Source organism: Orycteropus afer, unplaced genomic scaffold, assembly GCF_000298275.1.
Source record: "Orycteropus afer afer isolate SDZICR_OR568_19922 unplaced genomic scaffold, OryAfe1.0 scaffold00050, whole genome shotgun sequence".
Lineage (NCBI taxonomy): Eukaryota > Metazoa > Chordata > Mammalia > Tubulidentata > Orycteropodidae > Orycteropus > Orycteropus afer.
Window position 1 is genome coordinate 8,320,789 of NW_006921637.1, and position 22,970 is coordinate 8,343,758.

At 38.6% G+C, this 22,970-nt stretch overlaps 1 protein-coding gene across 1 annotated transcript in view; it reads left to right on the plus strand.

Annotated features, from left to right (window-relative positions):
* The window catches only part of SIPA1L2 (signal induced proliferation associated 1 like 2), a 175,500-nt gene that overhangs the window by 9,979 nt on the left and 142,551 nt on the right, over nt 1–22,970 (plus strand). The window contains exons 2-3 of the mRNA XM_007938482.1: nt 15,547–15,680; nt 18,433–18,621. Coding sequence (XP_007936673.1) covers nt 15,547–15,680; nt 18,433–18,621 — 323 coding nt within the window. The remainder of the gene's footprint in view (nt 1–15,546; nt 15,681–18,432; nt 18,622–22,970) is intronic.

The following is a 22,970-nucleotide window of genomic DNA, read 5'->3' on the forward strand; positions in this document are numbered from 1 at the left end:
AGCTGTTTGTGGCAGATTCCACCATGGAGTTGATTGCTAGTCTCATCATGGGGCATAACTGATACCAGCTGCCCAGCCACTCACCAGGCCCAGCCAAGTTGACACACAAACATAACCACCACGGTGCCTAAGGAATGTGACTGCTAACCAGGGGCTGGCGGTTCAAATCCACCAGCCACTACTTAGAAGGAAGTTGGGGCAATCTACTTCCATTAGTGATAATGACACGGAAACCCAAAGAGGGGTCGCTATGAGTCGAAATCGACTCGATGGCAGTGAGTTTGGGTTCTTTCTGGTTTATGGAGAAATCTTCAAAAGAGTGCTTAACTGCTTCAGAGTAGAATGAGTCTCCAAGGATAGTAATATCCACAGAGATGCAGGGTTTAAGACTGGCCATTCCAAGGTCAGTTTCTGTCCCAAGATGCCCGCCTTTAATCTTTGAAGGCCCCTTCCCTTGACTTTGTCCAGCTCCGACCTGTGCCACTTGTCTGCCTGAAGACACAGGCAGATTGTGTGACAATAAACTCCTGTAGAAGATCTAGAACACATCCAGGAATTTTTCTAGAGCTTTTTTCCTGGCAAAATCTTTAAGTTTGCTATTTCTATCCCTATTCTATGTAAACTCCATGGTATTTAATGTCATTCATTAGTATTTTAACTGAAGAATAATACATTATATGTGAATCTTCTAATTGAACAAATAAAAGGATTCTTGTAGAATTTGTGCAGTAGCCCTTCTCACCTCTCCCTTCTTGATATTAAGTTTTTATTATTGTTGCTAGGGAATTATCTTTTCTCCAGTTGGTAAATCATTTTAATTATACTCAGAGGTTGATTTTTGCTAAGTGGAGGCTGGAGAGGCAACATGACTAATTTGTTGAGTGCATGGACTCTGGAATTAGACTCCTGGGTTCACATCCCAACTCAGCTTGAGGCAAGTTCTTGAATCTCTTTGTGCCTCAGTTAGTTAATCTCTCAAATGGGCATATTAATACAGTGAAACCTGTGAGAGCCAGAAATTGATGGGACTGACTTGTTTTTCCAGGTCTCACAAGTTTTCCATTTTTGACCTCTTTTCTATTGGTTGTTGTTGGTGTTGCTAGGAGTCGAAATTGACTTGACAGCAGTGAGCAGCGGGTTCTATTTGTGGATAATATTTGAGTTTTCCTTCTTTGACAGGTTACTGCCTTATACAGGTTCTGGCTTTCATAGGTTTTACTGTAATAAATAGCTCTGGTGGCATATAGTGCCTAAGGCATTTGACTACTAAACAGAAGGCTGGCATTTCAAACCTAACAGCCTCTCAGAAGGAAGATCGGGCAATCTACTTACATAGAGATACTGCCTTGGAAACCCAAGGAGGGGTCCCTTTGAGTAGAAAACAACTCGATGGCAGTGAGTTTGGTTTTTATAACAGGTTTAGAACAGTACATGTCACTTAACATAAACCTCCTAAGTCTGTCTGAAATAAATTTGCAAGACTTTTTGTTCTAAAAAGAAACTATTGTCCACATCACTGGTACAATATTTAAAATGGTAGTACTTTATTTTAATGATTGAAAGATGTAGAGAGAAAGAAGGAGAGAGAACCATATGGCAGAGTAGGCTCTGGGGAAAGGTGTCTGGTGAAGTCTGCCACCCATTCTAAACACACTCACTTAAGTTTCACTAATGTGACAGTTGTAGGCAGAAGTATACCTTTACATATCAAATGAACCTCAGTGCATAGTGATGCATGATTGCATTTGCTTTCAATTTCATTCCTGGTGGCTTTCTTCCCCTGGTTTTATGTAGTCATTGAAGAAAATTAATAGGGAGTCAGACACTATTAATTTAGATGGGTGAACTGAGTACTAACAATAAAAGTATCTAACAATAGTACTGTTCTAAGGCACAAATCCCTCCCTCAGTGAACATAATCAACTCAGTTCTCAACCTCTCCGCTTGGGCAGTATTCCTTCCATGAACAGAGCTCCCATTGAGCTTAGAGAAGAGTGGCTTAGCTGACATGAGATACAGCATCAGCTGTTGTCATTGCATGGCAGTGGAAACACACTTGGGCTTTCTATCTTGCATGCATTGGGTAATGGGCAATTACATTTTCACCCATTGAAGCTTTCTGGAAACTTACCAAGCATTGTATGTTATTTCAAACCTGGAAAGACTTTTGGGGCCAAAGGATCATTAAGTCTTTTCAGCCTGTTCTTTAAAAAATGGAACTAATCTATTGTTTCTCTAGGAAGAGGAATTAGCATTCTAATTTGTCTGTAGAGTTTACTTAGGGAAACTTGCTAGCATTTTGCTACCCTTAGGGTATAAGGAAGGTTGGGCAATCTACTTCCGTAGTGATACTGCCTCGGAAACCCAAGGAGGGGTCACTATGAGTCGGGTCCGACTCGATGGCACATAACAACAACAACAGTAAGTTGGACAGTATTGGTAATTCAGTAGTAGAATCCCTGCTTTCCATGAAGGAGCCCTGGGTTTGATTCTTGGTTAGTGCACCTCACGCCAGCTACCACCTGTATGTCATTGGAGGCTTGTATGTTGCTATGATGCTGAAAACGTTTTAGCAGATCTTCCAGATTAAGATGGACTAGGAAGAAAGGCCTGGCAATCTACTTCCCAAAATCATCCAGTGAAAACCCTATGGATCACAATGGTCCAGTCTGCAACTGATTATGGTGATGGCTCAGGACTGGGCAGCATTTCATTCCGTTGTGCATGGAGTCTCCATGACTTGGGATAAACTCATTGGCAGCCAACAACAGTAAGTTGGATGCAAAGTTCTTTAGAACATAAGGTCTCAGACAACTTGCCTTAGTAAAACTTGCCTTATATTTCTTCAGATCCAAAAATGTATTTCACTGTTTTTCCTATCTAAGGAATAAGAGCTAGACAACTCTCCCCATTATTAATGGCTTCTGTTTCAGCTTGTCTATAATGAATTCTTAGACAACTTTTCTTTCTTGCTCTCCCAGTGTTTTCTTCCTCCGTCTCATTCTTTTAGCAAATAATACTAAAAATTAAGGATTACTAAAGGAAATGTTTGATGATACATTTTACTGCTGCAGAGTCTTTCATTTGTTTCAGATTTCCTTAAAAGTGTGTCTTTCATGATAATCTTTATGTTCAGGACAGACTGGTCATCTCTTCTTTAGTTGTGTCCATTTTACCATCTATTATTTGAGTTTTGTAATTTAAGCCTTTACATGAGTTTGTTCACTCTTGAGTTGCTTTACATCAGAAGGCTTCTAGGCCCTGACTGCCTAGGTTTGCAACTTAATTATATCACACTAGATTGTAACCTTGGGCAAGTCACTTTAACCTCTTTGTTTCAGTTTTATTATCTGTGAAATGGAGATAATATTAATAGTACTTCTTTACATTTAGAGAGGAATAAATGAATTAATTTATGTAAAGTATGTTTAATATTTTTGTTATTTATTTTTATTACAGTGCCTCAGTTCTCTCAAGCTTAGCTAATACTTCGGTTAAATTTTGCCCAAAGAAGCCATCACAAAGCAAAAAATGCATCTTTTCTTCCATCATGGCAAGTTCACTAATTTAAACCATGAAACATTAGCAGGGTGTTTGGAGTTTATTGAGGTTATCAAATGACTGTTAATGTTCTCATCATTTGCTAAAACTGGTTCTGTTGTTTTATTCATTCATTGTCCTTTTTTGACTTTTTCTTTGTAACTCCTGGGATGTTATGAACAAGGAAGGTGAATTAAAGTGCAGACATACAGTTGTTTGGAGGTAAAGATGAGTGAAGTTAAATCACAAAGTAGGAATTTAGAAAGCAGACAACTGCAACCAGGGATGTAACCCAGATCTGCAGTGAGCAGACAGTTCATTGATCTTGCTATTGAAAAAACAAAGGGCCTTTAAACTTTATGTGTACTTTATGGAAAAACAACAAGAAATCCTTTGCAGTGCATATTAATAAAGTGAAGGACTGTAGGCTCAGATCAAATGTTGCTTGTGTCTTTAGTGTACTTACAAATGGTGCCATGACCCACTTGGTGCTAACACTTTTTTTTGTTTTGAGACATACTTGACTGCAAGAGGCTTTCAGAGTTGTGATCCTTATCTGTTCAATTCAATAGTGATGTACCAAATAAATCTCCCTTCCAAGATGTTGCAGTACCTAGAAACAGTCTTCAGCCTGGGGTCTCATGTAGCCCAATTTTTATTTTCCTCTTCTGAGTCAGAATTTTGCTTTTTGTTTTTTCTCCTTTACTAAAGAGCAAAAATGCAGTGGAGTCACTGAATCTCGTTTTCTACACTGCATTCTTACTGATTTTCTTTTTTTTTTTCTTAATCTGACCTGTTGTATTTGCATCATATGTGGATTTTCATTCACCTTCTCAACAGTCTTTTCATTTTGCCATGGAAGGATTTTATTTGATTCACCTTTGAATTGGTTTTATGGATATCATCTGATTTGGTATAAGCGAAAGCTCTGGGTGGGTCAGGGTGTACATGCACAGCATCTGATTAAGGTTTTCTCATTGTCCTCTGCCCACGGTGGAAATAGGTTCTTGTAATACAGATTAGCAAACTGATCTTTCGTGAAAGGGATTGAGAATATCACTTGAAAGAGTTAACTTTTTCCTCCCTGAACACTATGAGAAGTAACAGAGTCTTTGTTCACATTTTTATGGTATGTGAAAGTACCTTTGTAAAAACTAGACCACATATTACATTATTAAGCAGAACTTGATTTATTTAGAAAAACATTAAGGTAGCCTGCTGTCTTCTCCAGTGAAACTGAAAGCATGGAGAAATTCCTTGGAAAACAGCAACTAAGGCATAAATTCAGTAAACTCAAAGGTGTGATGCTTGTAAGTAGCAGAAATGCCATCTCTCTACTTGAATTCCAAGAGTGTATGTCTGTTTGAAACACACAGAAAAAATGAAAGTGGAAATGAGACATGGGTTGGGGAGGTAAGCATGAGGGATTTTTTTTTCCTTTTTCCCCATCAATTAGCCTGCCATCTTTGATGAAAAGTGTATTATATACATTATATACATATATTTTAAAAGGGTACCCACACTTTTAAAAATAGAAAATACCTGGTTGAAACTATTCAGTGAAATATATGCCATTGTATTCTCTAGGAACCTTATCATAAATACAGCTTAACTTCTCCTAGGTGATTATGGAAATCACCTCGTGGCACAGTGGTTAAGCACTCAGCTGCAAACCAAAAAGCCTTTGGTTTGAACCCACCAGCGGCTCTGCAGGGAAAAGATGTGGCAGTCCACTTCTGTAAAGATTATAGCCTTGGAAACTATGGGGCAGCTCTGCTCTGTCCTATAGAGTTGCTATGTGATAGAATGTACTCAACAGCAGTGGGTTTGGTTTCAGTTTTGGTTTTAATCTACCTAGGAGAGGTTAAATTGCATTCATGATAAGTCTGCTGGAGAATACAGTGTGTCTTAGTTCTCTAGTGCTGCTATAACTCAAATACCACAAGTGGATGGCTGTAATAAAAGGAATTTATTTTTGTACAGTGTAGAAAGTCCACATTCAGAGTGCTGACTGTAGGGGCTGAGTGAAAGCCCCATGGCATTGGGCTTCAGCTCTGCCCCTTGTTCCAGGGCCACTGGAGCCAGAGGCATCTCCTGACTCACGTAGCTGCTGGCTGCTGAGACTGACAAACTCAAGGTTGGCAGGTAAAAACAGCACAATTCCAAGATCAGCAGGCAACATAGCAGGCCACTGGGTCAAGTCCAGGAACAATCTCAAAATTGGCAGACAATACGGCAGACCATTGATTCAAGTCCAGGAACTGCAGATGAAGACTCAGCCAAACACAGGATCCAAAATGTACCAAAAAGTTAGAGACCTTGCTCCAAACTTCTCCATATGTATTGGAAGCAGGCCATACCCCAAAGGCAACTCCCCTTTAACTGATTAGGTACTCAAAGCAGATTCCACCATAAAGGTGATTATAATCTCATCATGGAGAATAACTACATCCAGCTGCCAAGCCACTCAAACCCATGGCCCAGCCAAATTGACATACAACCTTAACTACTACAAATGGCATATGTAATATTTCACTGGATAGTTTCTACTAGGAAGGAGCCCTGATGCCCAATGGGTAAAGCATCTGCCTGCTAACTGAAAGGTTAGAGGTTCGAACTCTCCAGTTGCTCCATGGGGGAAAGGACCTGGTGATCTGTTTCCATAAAGATTACAGCCTAGGAAACATTGCAGTCCTAGAGGACAAAGTAGAATGGTCCATAGGGTCACTATGAATTGGAATCAAATCGAATGTACACAATAACAGGTTATAGATTACCATTTTGAGATTAAAAGGGTTAGTCCCCTTCAAGGTGACTCTGAATTGTGTGGGATTGTTAGATTCAAAATCAAAAAGACTCATAAGCGTGTGTTTTTGTAATGTGTATTTCTCTTTTTTGATGTAGTTTTCCTGTCAGTAGAATGCCTGCTTTCAATTATAATGCCCCTCCCAGGCTAATGATTATAATGTTGTTGTTATGTGCTGTCCTGACTCATAGTGACCCCTCCTTGGGTTTCCAAGGCAGTATCACTACGGAAGTAGATTGCCCAATCTTCATATATATTTTGCAGGGGAGGATGTTTAGGTTAAGAAAAGTTATATAACTAACTCAAGGTTAAGCAAGTGATACATGGAAAGTCTGAATTCAGAAACCAATAATCAGGCTTATTAGAATTATCAGTATATTAAAAGGGCTTGGGACTGGTAGTTAAATATGGGAAACTGGGGAGAAAAAGAAAAAAAAAAAAACATGTTATCTCTCTTCTTTGCTTCCAAAACCCCAGTAAAAATGATAGTAAAAAATTTACAAGGGTGCAGAAGATTAAAGGAGAACTAGAGAGACATAACAGAAGGCAAGAGATGCCAAAGCAGATGGAAGAGCAAGACTAGTTTTAGCAGCTTGGATAGAACCACCCCAGTGCTGTTGGGTGGCAAGTAAAGGGAGAGGCCACCAAGAAGCAAGTTCATTCATGCCAAAGAACAAGGTACCTCTGAAGGAGGAATGATGAGAGTTTAAGTGGGAATCTGTTTCAAGTTTTTAAAAGGCCAGATTTTCTCTCCTGTCTCTTGTCTACCCCATAAATCGGGCAGAAAGCAGAAGATTTATTCTGGAGAAATTGAACAATAGGCATAGCTAAGGATGAGAATAAAGCACTTAACTGAAAATGAGATTTTCAACCTAGCCCCATTCCCTAATTTGGAATAAATACCTCTAAACAAGGGAATGGAAGAATCTTCCCTGGGGACACTGACTAGTTCAGGACAAAAAGACCTGTCTGCACTGATAGCTGAGGTTCCCAACAGAACAGCTTGGTACCTACCTTGTAAGTCTAATATGAAGTAGACTTTAAGGCAAGATGAATCACTAGAGATGGAGAGATTTCATAATGATAAATTGTATAGCACCAAGTAGCTGCAAAATATTTAAAGCAAAAACTGATAGAATTAAAAGGAGAAATCAGTTCTACGATTGTAATTGGAGATTTTAATACCTCTGTCAGTAACTCATAGAGTAAGCAGAGAAACAAATCAATAAGGAGATTTAAATGTGATTAACAAATGACCTAATTGACGTATTTAATACACTAAATCCAACAACGGTTGTTGTTGTGTTGTTGTGTGCTGATGAGTCGAACCCGACTCATAGCGACCCCTCCTTGGGTTTCTGATGCAGTATCACTACAGAAGTAGATTGCTCCATCTTCCTTCTGAGGAGTGGCTGGTGGGTTTGAACCACCGGCCTTCTGATTAGCAGTCAAGTGCCTTAGGCACTACGCTACCAGAGCTCCCACCAACTGTAGGATATACATACTTTTAAAGTGCATACAAAGCATTTATCAAAGTAAATTATGTACAAGGCCATAAAGCAAGTTTCAAGAAATTGCAAAGGAATGAAATACATATTTTCTTACCAATGTGGAATTAAGCTAGAAATCAATAACAAAAAAGTTAGCTGAAAAGACTACCAAAGTAGAAAACCAGACAAAAGTTCAACAAAGCCAAAAAGCTGGTTCTTAGAAATTGATAAAACTAGAAACTAATCAAAAAGAAAGAAGGTACAAATTGCCCATATCGAGAGTGAAGAAAGGGATACCACTGTATATCCTGCATTCCCTGAAAAGATGAGAATGTTATAATAAATTTGAAAAATGGACACTGTTCTGGTTACCTAGTGCTACTCTAACAGAAGATACCACAAATGGGATGGCTTGGAGAAAAAGGAGTTTATTTTCTTACAGTTTGGAGGCTTTAAGTCCAAGTTCAAAGTGCCAGGCTCTAGGGGCTTGGTGAAAGCACCTCAGCCTTAGGCTTCAGCTCTGCCTCCTGCTCCTGGCCCACTGAAGCTGGAGCCTTTTCTTCACTCAGGTGCTGGCTGCTGAGGCTGACAAGCCCAGGGTGACAAGTAAAAAGGCACAGTCCCGATGTTACCAAACAACACGGCAGACCATTAATTCAAATCCATTGAAAGTCCCAAGATTGGCAGAGCATGGCAGGCTGCTGAACAATGACACAGCTACATGCAGGGTTCAAGCATGCCATAATCTAGAGACCTTTCCCAAGATTTCTCCTTATATACAGGAAGCAGACCACCTAAGGCAGCTACTTAGCTGCTCACAGTAGATTCCACCATGAAGTTGATTACCAGTCATGGGGAATACTAATTTCCACTGCCCAGCTACTCAACCGGGCCCAGCCTGGTTGACACACAAACTTAACCACACCGCAGACACCTCCGTGGGGAGGGGAGCAATTGACACACAAAAAAATGGAAAATCTGACTAGTTTTATTTGTAATAAAGTTATTGAATCCCTTATTAAAACATTTACTATCCAGACTCAAATAGCTTCACCAACTCTGGAAGGTTTCACTGTGACTTTTTGTAAATATTTAAGCAAGAAAGAAAACCAATCATACACAGACTTTTCTGGAGATTAGAAAATGAGGAGTACCTTCCAGTTGATTTTATGAATGCAGTATAACCTTGATGCCTGTTAGAAAATGAACATTGCATACTAATATTTTTCATAAATAGATACAAAAATCCTAAATATAAAAAAATTGTATGTACACATATATTTGTGTGTGTATTCAAGTTTAGTTTGAAGTTAAAAGTCAAATTCATCATATTAACAGAGTAAAGGAGAAAATGTGTATGTTCATCTTAACAGCTACAGAAAAAGCACTGGAAATTCAATATTAGTTTATGGTTTATTTAAAAAAAAAAAAAACTTTTCAAACTAGGAATAGAAGGAATCTTCTGTAATCTAATAAAGAATATTTAACACACACACACAAACAAACAAAAAACCCTACAGCAAACAGCATGTTTAATGGTAAACTTTTATTAGCTACCCCCACTTCTGTTCAGCATTATACTGGAGATTCTAGCTTGTACAGTAAGGCAAGCAATAAAAGGATTGGGAAGATAAAAGGAGCTCTCTGGTGGCACAGTGCCTAAGTCATTTGACTGCTAACCAGAAGGTTGGCAGTTCAAATCCACCAGGTACCTCCGCAGAAGGAAGACTAGGCAATCTGCTTCCATAAAGATTTACTGCCTCTGAAATCCAAAAGGGGTTGCTGTGAGTCAGAATCAACTTGATGGCAGTGAGTTTTTTTTTTTTTATTCACAAATATCAAGGAGCTCTGGGGGCCTACTGGTTAAAGCATTTGGCTGCTGACCAGAAGGTCAGTGGTTCCAACCCACCAGCCACTTGCTAGACAAAAGATGAGGCAGTCTGTAAAGATTTACAGCTTTGGAAACCCACTGGACGTCCCTATGAGTCAGAATAGACTTGATTGCAGTGAGTTTGATTTGGATCCACAGATGTCATGATTATTATATAGACTACCCAAAAGAATTATAATCTATTTAGTAAGTGATCAAGGGGGAGCTCTGGTAGCATAGTGCCTAAGGCACTTGACTGCTAACCAGAAGGCTGGCGGTTCAAACCCACCAGCCACTCCTTGGAAGGAAGGTTGGACAATCTACTTCCGTAGTGATACTGCCTTGGAAACCGAAGGAGGGGTTGCTATGAGTCGAGTCCGACTCCATAGCACAAAACAACAACAACAACAGCACATGGGCTTTGTGCCATTTGCTTTTGCTACATAAGTGGTATTTTTCTTCTGTATTTGTTCTATACTGGCTATTTATGGTGTTTCCATTGTACCTCTTACTGCTATCACAGAATTTAGAATGTGTAATTTTTGTGTGTTGGCTATATTATTACCCCTGCAAGACTATAAACTTTTTGAAGCAGGCACTATGTCTTGTTCACTTTTATAGGTCCAGTGTTTATTAATTTCTACCACAGTTTAGACACCTCTCTTGCTTGGTATTTGAGTGAATGATAAATATGTGTGGTATGCATGATAATGACCTCCAAGGATATCTAGCTGTTAATCCCTGAAACCTGTTAATGTTAACTTTGTATACCAAAAGAGAATTTGCAGATGTGATTTAAATTAAGGATCTTGAGGTGGGGAGATTATACTGGATTATCTGCGTGAGCTCTAAAGGCAATCACAAGTGTCTTTGTAAGAGCTAAGCAGAGGGAGATTTGACACAGAAGAAGGCAATGTGATCCCTGAAACAAGATGCTATGGCTTTGTTGAAGATGGAAGGTGGACCAGGAGCCAAGGAATTCATGGAATGCGGTTTTAGAATGAGAAAAGTGAAGGACGGGATTCTCTCCTAGTGGACACTTTCATTTTGGCCCAGTGAAACTGATTTTGAACCTCTTACCTCTGGAACTGGAAAAAACTAAGTATGTGTTGTTTTAAGCTACCAGGTTTGTGGTAATTTGTTATAGCAGCAATAGGAAACTAATATAATGTGTGAGCTTTCATTGGAGCATACACACTCAGTTTTATATATATGCCAACAGACTAAATTGTCCCTCTCACTGTGGGAAATTCCTACTACATTTCTGTATCTCAAAACCTTTCATACTCTCTTTTCCCAGCATGAAATGAGTTACTTCCTCATATTTACTTTGCTATTCCTCATTGAAGTTTGATAAAACCATTGGCAGTACCAAGAAAGTCTAATTTAGTTCAGTAATTCAAGAACAATTTATTAAGCACCTATCATTTGTGGGGCAGTATAATAGGCTTTGTTGAAGCCTCATCTGGAGATGAAGGGATTATTTCTCAGGGAAATGATGTTTGAATTGAGTCTTTAACAGTTAGAAAGAATGTCAAGTTGAAGGAAAAAATGGATGTCATGCCAGGCCCCCAAAAACCAACCAAACCCGCTGCCGTCAAATTGGATTCGACTCATAGCAACCCTCTTTGGGTTTCTGAGGTGGTATCATTGTGGAAGTAGATTGATCAATCTTCCTTCCAAGGAGTGGCTGGTGGGTTTGAACCTCCACCCTCCTGGTTAGAAGTCAGATGCCGTAGGCACAATGCCACCAGAGCTCCTCCATCGTGCCAAGCAGAGGGGGGAAAAGAAGTACATACACAGGTCTAGAAATAGGAAACAATAGAGTGTCTGTCAGGAACTGTGACGACTAGGTATTCCCAGACGTTTATGAGTTAATGGGATTTATTAGTGGATTTAGAATGATATAATTGAGAGATTTAAATGAGAAGATATGTACGTGTATGGAAGGATGGCCAAATAGGTAGACAAGTACATAACTATAAAGACAGAGACAGAATCAGAAAAGACCAGCTATGGACCAAGGATGACACTCACAGGAGAGGCCAGATGGAAAGATCTAGAACACATCTATCTATGAGGGGATGTTTCAACAGCCTAGGAAGTATAGAGGTCCAACAAGTAGTGAGTGTGGCCAATAGTGTAAGATATGGAAGATGTGTGCTGTGAAACAGAGCTGAAAGGTGGTTGTTGGATTTGCCCACAAGGTGTTCTGGTGCTTTTGAACAGAGTAGTGTGGAAGAATGTTTGTAGTGGGTAAGGACTGAGAAAATAGGAATGAGGAAGAGTGATTGCTTAAGGAATACATATTATCCTCATTGATGTGGGCATAAAACTTTTCTGGAAATGGTAAAATGGTCATGACTTGTGTCTGTGCTGAAGGGCCTCATCCATTTGTGAAAAACAACAGCCTGCCCTTCCATTTACTTCTTTCCAAGATTGTTCAAAGAAGCTCTACTTTATATATAGTAAAATTCACCCTTTTTAAGTATACAGTTATGAAATTTTTGAGAAATATATATAGTTGTGTTACCACCACCACAATCAGGAATTAAAATAGCCACGTCACACCTGAAAACCTCCATCTTCCTTTGTAATCAGCCTGTTTCCCTGCCTGCAGCCCAGGGCAACCACTGATCTGTTTTCTGTCCCTATAGTTTTGCCTTTTCAGAATGTTAAATAAATGCAGTCATACAGTATATAACCTTTTGATTCTGGCTTCTTCTACTTAGCATAATATATTTGAAATTAATCTATGTTGTTGCATGTATCAAGGAGCACTGGTGACACAGTGGTTAAAGTGCTTGGCTGCTAACCAGCAGGTGAGCAGTTGGGACCCACCAGCCACTCCGAGAGAGAAAGATGAGGCAGTCTGCTTTTGTAAAGATTTACAGCCTTGGAAACCCTATGGGGAAGATCTACTCTGTCCTGTAGGGTTGTTGCGAGTTAGAATTGACTCAATAGCAATGGGTTTGCGTTAGTTCTGGTTTGCGTGTATCAGTTGTTTGTTCCCTTTTTATTGCTGAGTAGTATTCTGTTGAAGGGATGTGCAGTTTGTTTACTCATCCCCAGCTGGAGGATATTTGGATTGTTCTTAGTTTTTGATGAATAATGGTGCTGTAAACACCTGTGTATTCATTTTTGTGTGAATGTAGGTTTTCAGTTCACTTGATTAAATTTGTAGGCATGGAATTGCTAGGTCATATGGTATATGTATGTTTCACTTTAGAAGAAACTGAAACTATTTTCAAAGGGACTGTACCATTTTGTGTTATCACCAGCAGTGAATAGAAGAACAAGGTCTCTGTTAATTTTTTTTCTCCTCACCTCCTTTACAGTTCAGCTCTCTTTCAAACCTCTTGTATTGCTAAAGTACCTGCTAACTGTGAGAGCAGTGCACATTCTCACAAGGTTAGTTGTCAGGTGTTAGAATTTGTGATTTGATTCCTTAACCTAGGACTCTCAACTTTACCATCAAAAGAGTTTTTTGATTGTTTGTTTATTCTCTTTTGCCCTGACATAATTTGAAGCTCTTTTGATTCATATTATGAGGTTTACTCATTAATTTAAAGGATCTAACATAATGCTAGTCACTAATGCCAATTTAAGGAAATAATAAAATGATGATGCCTTAAAGTACATAATTAACTTTTAATTTGTTTTTATTGACTATTTTTAACTCTGTGTGTGTTCTTAATTGTGTTGATTAAAGCAACAGATTACTGTTTCAGGGTTGGCTTTCCTCAAACCCAGAATTTTTTTTTTTCAATGCATGTTTTATTTCACTGGTGGTGTTCGCATTTGTAACAGTCAACTCGGTCCTTATCAGTACATAATGTGTTACTGATTAAAAAAAAAAAAAAAGCTTGTTTCCTTTGTGTAAATTTAAAACTATACTAAGTCAACAGTTCACATTTTAGCCCCCAAAATAGTTTACCGGCTCTTCTGGCCATGATGCACTCAGAAGAAATAATGTCAGAGTTCATCTCATTTGGTTAGAAGCAGTAAAGAAGAAAATTGTTTGCCTTTTCAGTAGATAGCCAATATCCATTAGTGCCTGTGAGTAATGTTTGCTCGGAGCAATGCAGGTGCTGGTTTCTTCATTGAACCTATTCTGTTTTCTACTTTGTAAAAAAAAATTTCTTATTCCTTCAAAAATTTTTGTGGCAGAAAATACTAGTATAACAAAAACCTTTCGAATACCTGTGTTTTTTTTTCCCCAAAGTTATAAATGTTCAATATATTTGTTTCTTTTAAACTGAAAATTAAGATTCTGGAAAGATTGACTAAAACCAAGAAGGTGACATTCAAAAGTGATAAATGTGAAGTCTTGCATACAGAGTGAAAAATTGATTTTATAAGTAGAGACCTTGGAGAACTGACCCAGCAGCAGTTCATTAGGAAATAAATGAATAACACCTGGGGGGTTGCGTTTACCACCTGCTCTGCATGAATTATTGGTGAGATGGGGCTGCTAAAAATAGGCAGATGCATTTTTAAGATGCATTAATAGATGTTTGGGTAAATGTTCCCTCTGTTTTGCATGTGTTGGATCATAGCTTGACTATTATGTTAGTTTGAATGATTTCGGAGACAAAACTTTAAAAGTTTGGAAGTTTCAGTGAGGCATTTTTGACTGCTTTTAGCAGAGCTCATGAACAAAGAACTTTGACTGGCAATCCAAAGAGACTTTCTAACAAAGTTGTGAGCTTCCCATCACTGGATGAGTTCAAATTAGAGTATTAGCTTCATGAGTATGGATTTCTTCTGCACTGTTCACTCTGTGTCCCCACTGCTTTGTACTGTTCACTCTGTGTCCCTATCTGCCTGGCACATGGTAGACATAATTATTGAATGTATGCTTGAAAGGGAGTTCCCGGGTGATGCAAGCAGTTAATGTGCTCGACTGCTAACTGAAAAATTGAAGGCTCAAGTCTACCCAGAGGTGCCTTGGAAGAAAGGCTTGGCAATCTGCTTCCAAAAGATTTGCTATTGCAGACCTGTGGAGCACAGTTCCACTCTGACATGAGGTGGCTATCAGAGTTAATTCAACAGCAACTGATTTCTTTATGAATAAAAGACGAATGACTATCTCTTGGGAAGGGTATTCTCAAGAGGAGCCCTATGTTATATTATCAGAATGGCCACAAAGGCCTATTCCTATATTGAGATTATATGAGAACCAATGATTTATATGAAAAAAAAAAAATGATTGGCTGATAACAATAGTCTAATTTATAGTATTAATAGACATAATTTGATCTCAGCAACTGAATGACTTTTTACGTGTTTTTTGTCTTGTGTTGAATTCTGCTTCAGACTGTTATATGTTTTAGTCACATGTTAACTTCTTTGCCACTCTACTGATTGCCATAATTGATGTGACTAGTCTGAGTGGCTAGTTAGGTCACCCATCATATCCTCACTCTGTCAAAGAAAATGACTATCCAGATGTAGGAAATCCTTTTTCAGTAAGGGTTGCACAGGTACCTGTGTCCCTCTTTTGAGTCTCTGAAAGAATGACAACACACTCCTTCCCATGATGCTATTACTATGACACCAAAATTATAACTTTGAAGGGGCTTCTGCTGTTACTGAACTAGTGAAAAGTAGAATGAGTGGAGGAAGTAACAGCCAATGAAAAATGTATAAACCACTTCTCATCCAGAAACCAAAAATTTTGATCTGTTGTGTTTACACATCAACCATGTTGGGGAGCCATTGTTCACCAGATTCATATGGTATTTCTTTGGAGATCTGATACACAAGCCAAAAGGTATACACCCTTGTACTTTGTTGCTTTCTGGTTTTTTTTATTCAATTGCTGTCTTCCGTTATAGAGCACCAAAACTACTTTGGAATAGATGAAAACCTTGGCCCTGTGGCCATAAGCATCCGGAGAGAGAAAGTTGAAGATGCTAAGGAGAAAGAAGGGTCCCAGTTCAACTATCGTGTAGCTTTCAGGACCAGTGAGGTAATGGAACTGCTGTGCATTGTGACTATCTGTGGGCTGAAGTCTGAAGATCAATAAAAACTGTCTTTCAGCCACTTGATTAGGAGATACCCCCTTTAGGACATGTTTGTCTATGGGTGTTTTTTTCTTCTGTTAATGGTTCTACCACTGATTGGTATAAAGATTTGTATACAAGTATCCCCATAACTAACCTTGAGGATATAAAACTATTGACTGCAAATACCAGTTTATATCCAAATATCTGATTATAGCTTTAATAACTGATAACTTTTAAGCGCTTGCCATATATGTGGCATTGTTTTAAGTGCTTTACATGTATTTCCTTATATATTTCCCTCTTTTATATAAGGTGGCTGGCACAGAGATTTAGGCACATTACTTATCCAAAGTCTCATAACTCGTGAGCTGTGGAGCTGGGATTTTAACCTTCACAGCCCTCCTACAGAGCCAGGCTCCTCAAACCCTAGAGAAGGGCCCTGAGATGCACAGGATATGATATCACGGTTTCTAGGTGACAAGTATAGTTGATTTCAGTATACCTTCAGTGTTTTAGACTGGGTTCTCTAGAGAAACAAAAACCAGCAATATATATAAAGAGAGAGATAAATTTATCTTAGGAAAATGGCTCACAAACGTATAGAAGCTGGCAAGTCCAAAGTCCCTGGAAGAGACGTCAGGCTGGAGGCAGCCTTAGCTTCTGCAACCACAGGGGGCCAAGAAGCTCAAGGCTGGCAGGCAGTATGCTGGCTGTTGATGCCAACGAAAGACGAATCCAAGATCTCCAGGCCGAACGGTGGGCAGCTCAGTCACGGAAAGTTGTAGGCAGCACACCAGAGTCCCGATCCACAGAAGAATGTCTTTCTTCCCAGGATGTCCCTGGATATCCTGGAAGCAGGCCACACCCCTAGGGAAACTCCCCTTGGGCAGATTGGCCACTCAGAACACAGTCATCCAATCCCATCATGGGAACAACCACACAGAACTGGGGTCCAGCCAAGTTGACACACAGCTCTAACTATAACATTCAGTATCACTGCTTTGCTTTAGATATGGCATTGAATTTATTTTTCAATTCTAACATTAAAGAATGCATGTGGACTTTATGGTAATTGAAAGGGTTGCAGTATAAAAATTACGAAACTTGCCATGGATGTTAAATGGTAATGATTTTGACTGCCACCTTGCATGAACATTGGATAAAATGATAAAAATGCAAGACGTGGGGCTAAGACAGGGAGGATAAGCATAAACTATTGCTTTCGGTCTATCTGTGGAAGGAAGACTGGGCAATCTACTTCTGTAAAGATTTACCACTTCAGAAACCCAAAGGGGGTTGCTATGAGTTGGAATCAACTCCATAGCAGTGAGGTTTTTTTTGTTTTTAGTTTTTTTGTTTTTCAATCTATATAAAACAGAGCTTAAATACATCTCTAAAATCTAACACAAAAAATAGCCTTCAGTAGGATGACACTGTTTGATTAGTGTTTTTATCAGCATAGTGCCTCTGCCTACCACCTCTTCATTACGTTGGTTAATTCCTTGCTTCTCTTGCTTAGAATAATAACTGAGATTGTTATAGAAATGACACAATACAGACCTATGTATCTTAACCCATTTTAGTTAGAAGACCATCCCTGGGTGGTACAAATAGTTAATGCTCTTGACTGCCAATCAGAAGGTTAGTGGTTCAAGTCCATCCAGAGGTGCGTGAGAACAAAGACTTGGTGCTCTACTTTGGAAAAGTCAACCATTGGAAACTCTATGGAGTCTCCATGAGTCAGAGTTGACTCAATGGCAAGTGGTTGGTTATACTTGGGCAATATTCTAGAAGTGTGTTTTGGTTGACTATTACTAGATAATACTGACAAAGAAAAGAAAACATTTCTCTGGTTATTTGAAGCCTGCATGAGCATATGTACCGTTGTGTATCTTCCCTAGTACTTAGGCATTCCAGTGATCTAGGCTGTAAGATAAAGCCCATTCTTGAATTGACATAATTTAAAGTCACTTTTTAGACTTGTGCTGTCCTATTCAGTAGCCACTGACCAAATGAGACTACTTAAGTTTAATTAAAATTAAATAAAAATTAAGTTTCTAATGTTGTTGTTGGGTGTCATTATTTCAGTTGCTCACTGTTAGATCTGAGGCATGTGTTCAGAGTAGTGATCCCATGCATTCATGTCATATTTGAGGGCATGCAACAGATCCACAAGCAAACCTCAGAAGTTGACTTCTCAGCCTTGAACCAACCTGCCCAGGGCACAATTACCCAGGACATCTTTGCCCAGGATATCACTGGGTGTGCCTGTTCAGCCTTAGGAATAGTCAGCGATGGATAATAGAAGAGAAGAAAGGGAATGAGAGAGAATATGACATAAAGAAATGGGGAAAATACTAAAAATAAGGAAGGATGGAAGAAAAGCAATTATCCTCAGTATAATTCACATGTAGGAAACAAAGAATTGTAGAAAATGTCTTTATTTTGCATAACAGTACTTTGTCTTCCTTATTCTTTAAGCATATGTCTCATTTTCTCAATCCAGCTTGACTTCCCCCTGATCTTTATATATTTTTGTTGTTTAAAGACTACTTGAGTGTTAGTTTTGCTTCTTCAAATTGAGTCCTTTAGCCTCCTTTGCCTTCTCTAAAAAGAGCCTTACCTCTCTTCTTTTTGTATGGCATCTAAAAAATTACTTTTCAAAATAGCTAATCAAGAATAATTGGTAATTGATGTCTTTACTCCCCTCTGCAGCTTACAACACTGAGAGGAGCAATTTTAGAAGATGCTATACCCTCCACTGCTAGGCATGGTACTGCACGAGGACTACCTCTGAAAGAAGTTCTGGAATATGTCATTCCAGAGTTGAGCATCCAGTGCCTGAGACAGGCTTCTAACTCACCCAAGGTCTCGGAACAACTACTCAAGCTTGATGAACAAGGGGTATGTATAATGTGGGTTTGGGTGTGAATTTTTTTTTGTGTGTCTAAATGTTTAGAAATTTCCCCGTGCATCTTTCTTTTCAAACCATTTATTTTTAATGCCACCAAGCATTTTCTCCCTAGTTTTTCCACAAATATGCATTTATACTATAAGAAACATGATACCCTTGTAGTATAATGTACCTTCTGCTGAGTTGTGACTTTTACTGTTTTTACCAAGGTTTTGGTATGTTCCATCTAGCCAGAGCACATCTGATTGCATGATCATTAGAGGTAGATAAGTATCTTTTTCCAGGGTGTGAGAAACTTAAGTTGGCCCTTTTCCTGAACAAACATGTATTCTTGTCTACTGTGTGCATGGTATACTAATAGATGGGTGTGAAGAGCATATAGTAGGAAGATTTAAAGATGACTAAGACTAAGCCCATAGGGACAATAAGACCAATAGCACAAAGGACTCTATACAGGAGGAAATATGGTAATAGATTTTGGAGAGGCATAAATATCAAATATAGGGAGTGCTTTGGGAAAGAAAAAATAATATCTGGCTGAATAAATCTTGAAGGAGGTGGCATTTTACCCAGACCTTTAGGCTTGGGTAGGACTTCAAGAGAGAGAGATAAGTAATTGGCTGTTCTAGGAAATTATGGCGAATCTAGTTTCTCTACAAGAAAAGGGTACTTGTGAGAAATAAGACCAAGAAAGTGAGTGAGAATGATGGATGTAAGATCTTAATGCTAGGCTAAGGAATTTGCACTGGACTCAGGTAGTAGGGAGCCATTGAAGGCTTTCCATCAGGAAGTGACATAATCAGTTATATTTTGGAAAGATCATAATGATATACAGGCTAGTGAGGATAGAGACTGATGATGATGGCCTGGTGCTCAATTGTGTGATTAATGACATTGTCCAACATGACTGGGATGTTGGCCCAGAAGGCAGAAAGAAATCCTTAAAATTTTATATGCTAGATAACTTGTAGGGGAAACTGAATGATAGAACCCAAGTGCATATGATTTTTTTGAAATGAGTGTGTTTGTTTTTAAATGTATGCTTAAGAAAAAGACAATACTCATGTATATTTTCAGAATTTTCCAAGGAAAATTCCTTCACATGTTTTAGAGAGAATATGAGCAATTTCTTTGTTGACCCATTAATACTCATTATGATGAAGTAGAGTATTTGATATCTCAGGTAGCAGAGATTCTAAAAGTGACGAAATTGAAATTCAACTGTCTAACAGATTAGCATTACATTATTAGCAAAGAGTAGGCACTTTAACATTCAAAATAAATAAACCTGAGATCTTCAAGTCTCAAGAGTTGAAAGCCTGGAGATTTCTGGTAAGATGGCAGACTAGCAGAAAGACTGCACAGACCCTCTACAACAAAGAAAAGGAAAACCAATTTACATAGACACAGAAGATAATCCTGGACCCCTGAACCATGAAGGGAAGGATATAGGAGTGGACTAAACCCCAACTAGCAGAAGAATTTGCATGAAAATTCCAAAAAGGAGACATACGGAGCTGCAGTCTAGCAGCGATCCTGAGTGATCCTGATGGCACGACACTTGGAGAGTGCCGAGTGGTGGTGGGACCTAAGAATTATCCTAAAATTCAGCCCTGCTAGCCAGGGACTGCACGGAGGACTGTTCTGGTACCTGGGGAATAAACGGAGTAGGGAAAGAGAAAGGTGGGCTGAGCTGTGGACTTTTGCCTATCCCGAGGGCACCGCCATTTTGAATGTTTAAAAGTGGCTTGACCATTTTGGATATTTAAAGAGACAGCGCTATCTGAGATTCCAGGGACTTAAGAATAGGTTCTACTTGCCAGTATCCCCAAGGACACTCAGGACCTGCACAACTGAAAAGGTGAGACATTACTCTTCTTACTCTTATACCCCACACCCACTTGGTAAACAGAGGTGTGGCCATCCCCCACTCCCACCCACCTTCTGGGCCCTTAGGAACTCCATCCCAGTCTGTGTGCTCAGACGGAGCCTGGGGGCCCTACCCTGTCCTCCACCGATTTTTTTCCCTTTTTTTAATTTTAATCATTTTTTCCTTTTTCACTTTTTTTTGCTGGTGTTTAGTTTGCTTGTATTTGTCTGTTTTAAAACTACTATTACTATTAATACTTTTGTCCTTTTTACTATTATTTATTCTTCCACTCCCAGGTCCTAGTTTTCAGCTTTTTTTCTTTTCCCTGTTCCTGGTTGAAATTTTTTTTTTCTGTTTTCCTTTTTTCTCATGGTTAACACCATTCCTTTTTTTTTTTTTTTTTCCTTTCTCCATTTTTCCCATTTTTTATCTTCATTAGTCTCCTTCTCTACCTTTTTATTTTAGTGCCCTATCCACAGATATTGCAGGTTTCCTTTTTTTTTTTTTTCTTCTTTTTCCCTTTTTTGGTTACTGTTCCTGTGTGATTACATGGTGTGTTTTTTTGTCCATGTGCTTTAGTTTTTTTATTGTTATTCAATTGTAATTCTTGTCTAACAGAGTGGGAGACAGCAACAGTCCCCATAAGACACAACTACACCCACACTTCCTGCAACTTCACTTACTAAGCAAGAGCCACTTCCTCCTTCTCCATCAACGGGCCAATAATAAAAACAACCAAGAAGATCCTGAATCATCCTTGGCTGCTCTTCACAAACACTTAATAGAGAGCTAAATCCATCAATGTCATGATGTCTTGGAGACAACAGACCATCACAGTCCACAGAAAGAAGCAGGATAAAGTGGTAGAAACAAGGGAGCAGGATACAGACCCAGAACACACACCTGAGGAAGAAGCAGCATTGGAACTCTCTGATAAGGATTCAGAAGAATTATCTTTAGGTACCTTCAAAGGATTGAGAGACAAATCAAAGAAAACACAGAAAAAAAACTCAAAGAATTTTGGAAGAAAATACAAGAACAAAATGACAAAATAAATGAAAAATTAGAAATGATTCTAAATCTATAGATAGAAATCCAGAAGATTAATACTAAGTTGACAGAAATAGATAACACATTGGAAAGGCAAAGGAATAGAATTGATGCAATGGAAGACAGAATTAATGAGATTGAAGACAAATACCTGAATACTTCTTTGGAAAGGGATCAATCAGAAACAAAATCAAAACAAAATGAGGAAAGACTAAGGTTCATGTGAGATACCATCAAAAGGAATAACATATGTGTCATTGGCATTCCAGAACAGGAAGAGAAAAACAAAACCACTGAGAAAATTGTCCAAGATTTATTGGAGGAGAACTTCCCTGATATATTGAAAGATGAGAATATATCCACTCAGGAAGTCCAACAAACCCCAAACAGGATAGACCCCAAAAGAAAATCACCAAGAAACATCATCATCAAACTCATCAAAACCAAGGACAAAGACAGAATCCTGAAAGCAGCACAGGAAAAACAAAAAGTTACTTACAAAGGTCAGCCAGTAAGAATAAGCTCTGATTTCTCAGCAGAAACCATGTAAGCGAGAAGTCATTGGGATGGTATATATAAAACACTGAAAGACAAAAATTTTCAACCAAGAATTATATACCTGGCAAAATTGTTCCTCAAATATGATGGTGAAATTAGGAGATTTCCAGATACGCAGAAACGAAAGAAATTTGTTAAAACCAGAACAGCCCTACAAGAGATGCTAAAGGGAGTCCTTTGAACAGAGAACCAAAAATAGAAAATAACAACCAACCATTAATACACAAGATGACATGACACAGAAACCACAGCTATGGACATATCCAAAGTAAAATGAGCTTACAAGATTGTAAACAGGTAAACAGAGACATCAATTGGCAAGTGAGGACAACTACAAACAAAAAGAGGAAAAATACTGCATACTATAGAACTTCTAAATGGTGAGGCAGTTAAGAGAGTTGCAAGATAGAATGTACTGTTGTAAACTCGGGGAGAAAATTGTAAATCATAGGGTAACCTCAAGGAAAAAATGATAAACATTCACATCACAATAAAAAGGAGGACAAACACAAATATTCAGCACATACTAAAACAACAGCAAGAAAGAAAATGATAACATGATTCATAAACATAATGAGCTCAGCACAGAAAATAATATGGAGGAAACCAGGGACACCATGAAAAACACATAACAAAATGACAGCAACCAATTCATACTTGTCCATAATTACCCTGAATGTTATTGGATTAAATGCACCACTCGAGTCGGAGAGTTGCAGATTGGATAAGTAAACAAAACCCATCAATATGCTGCCTACGAGAGACACCCCTTAGAGGTAGAGACAAAAATAGACTAAAAATCAAAGGTTGGAAAAAGATAGATCAAACAAATGACAATAGTAAGAGAGCAAGAGTGGCAAT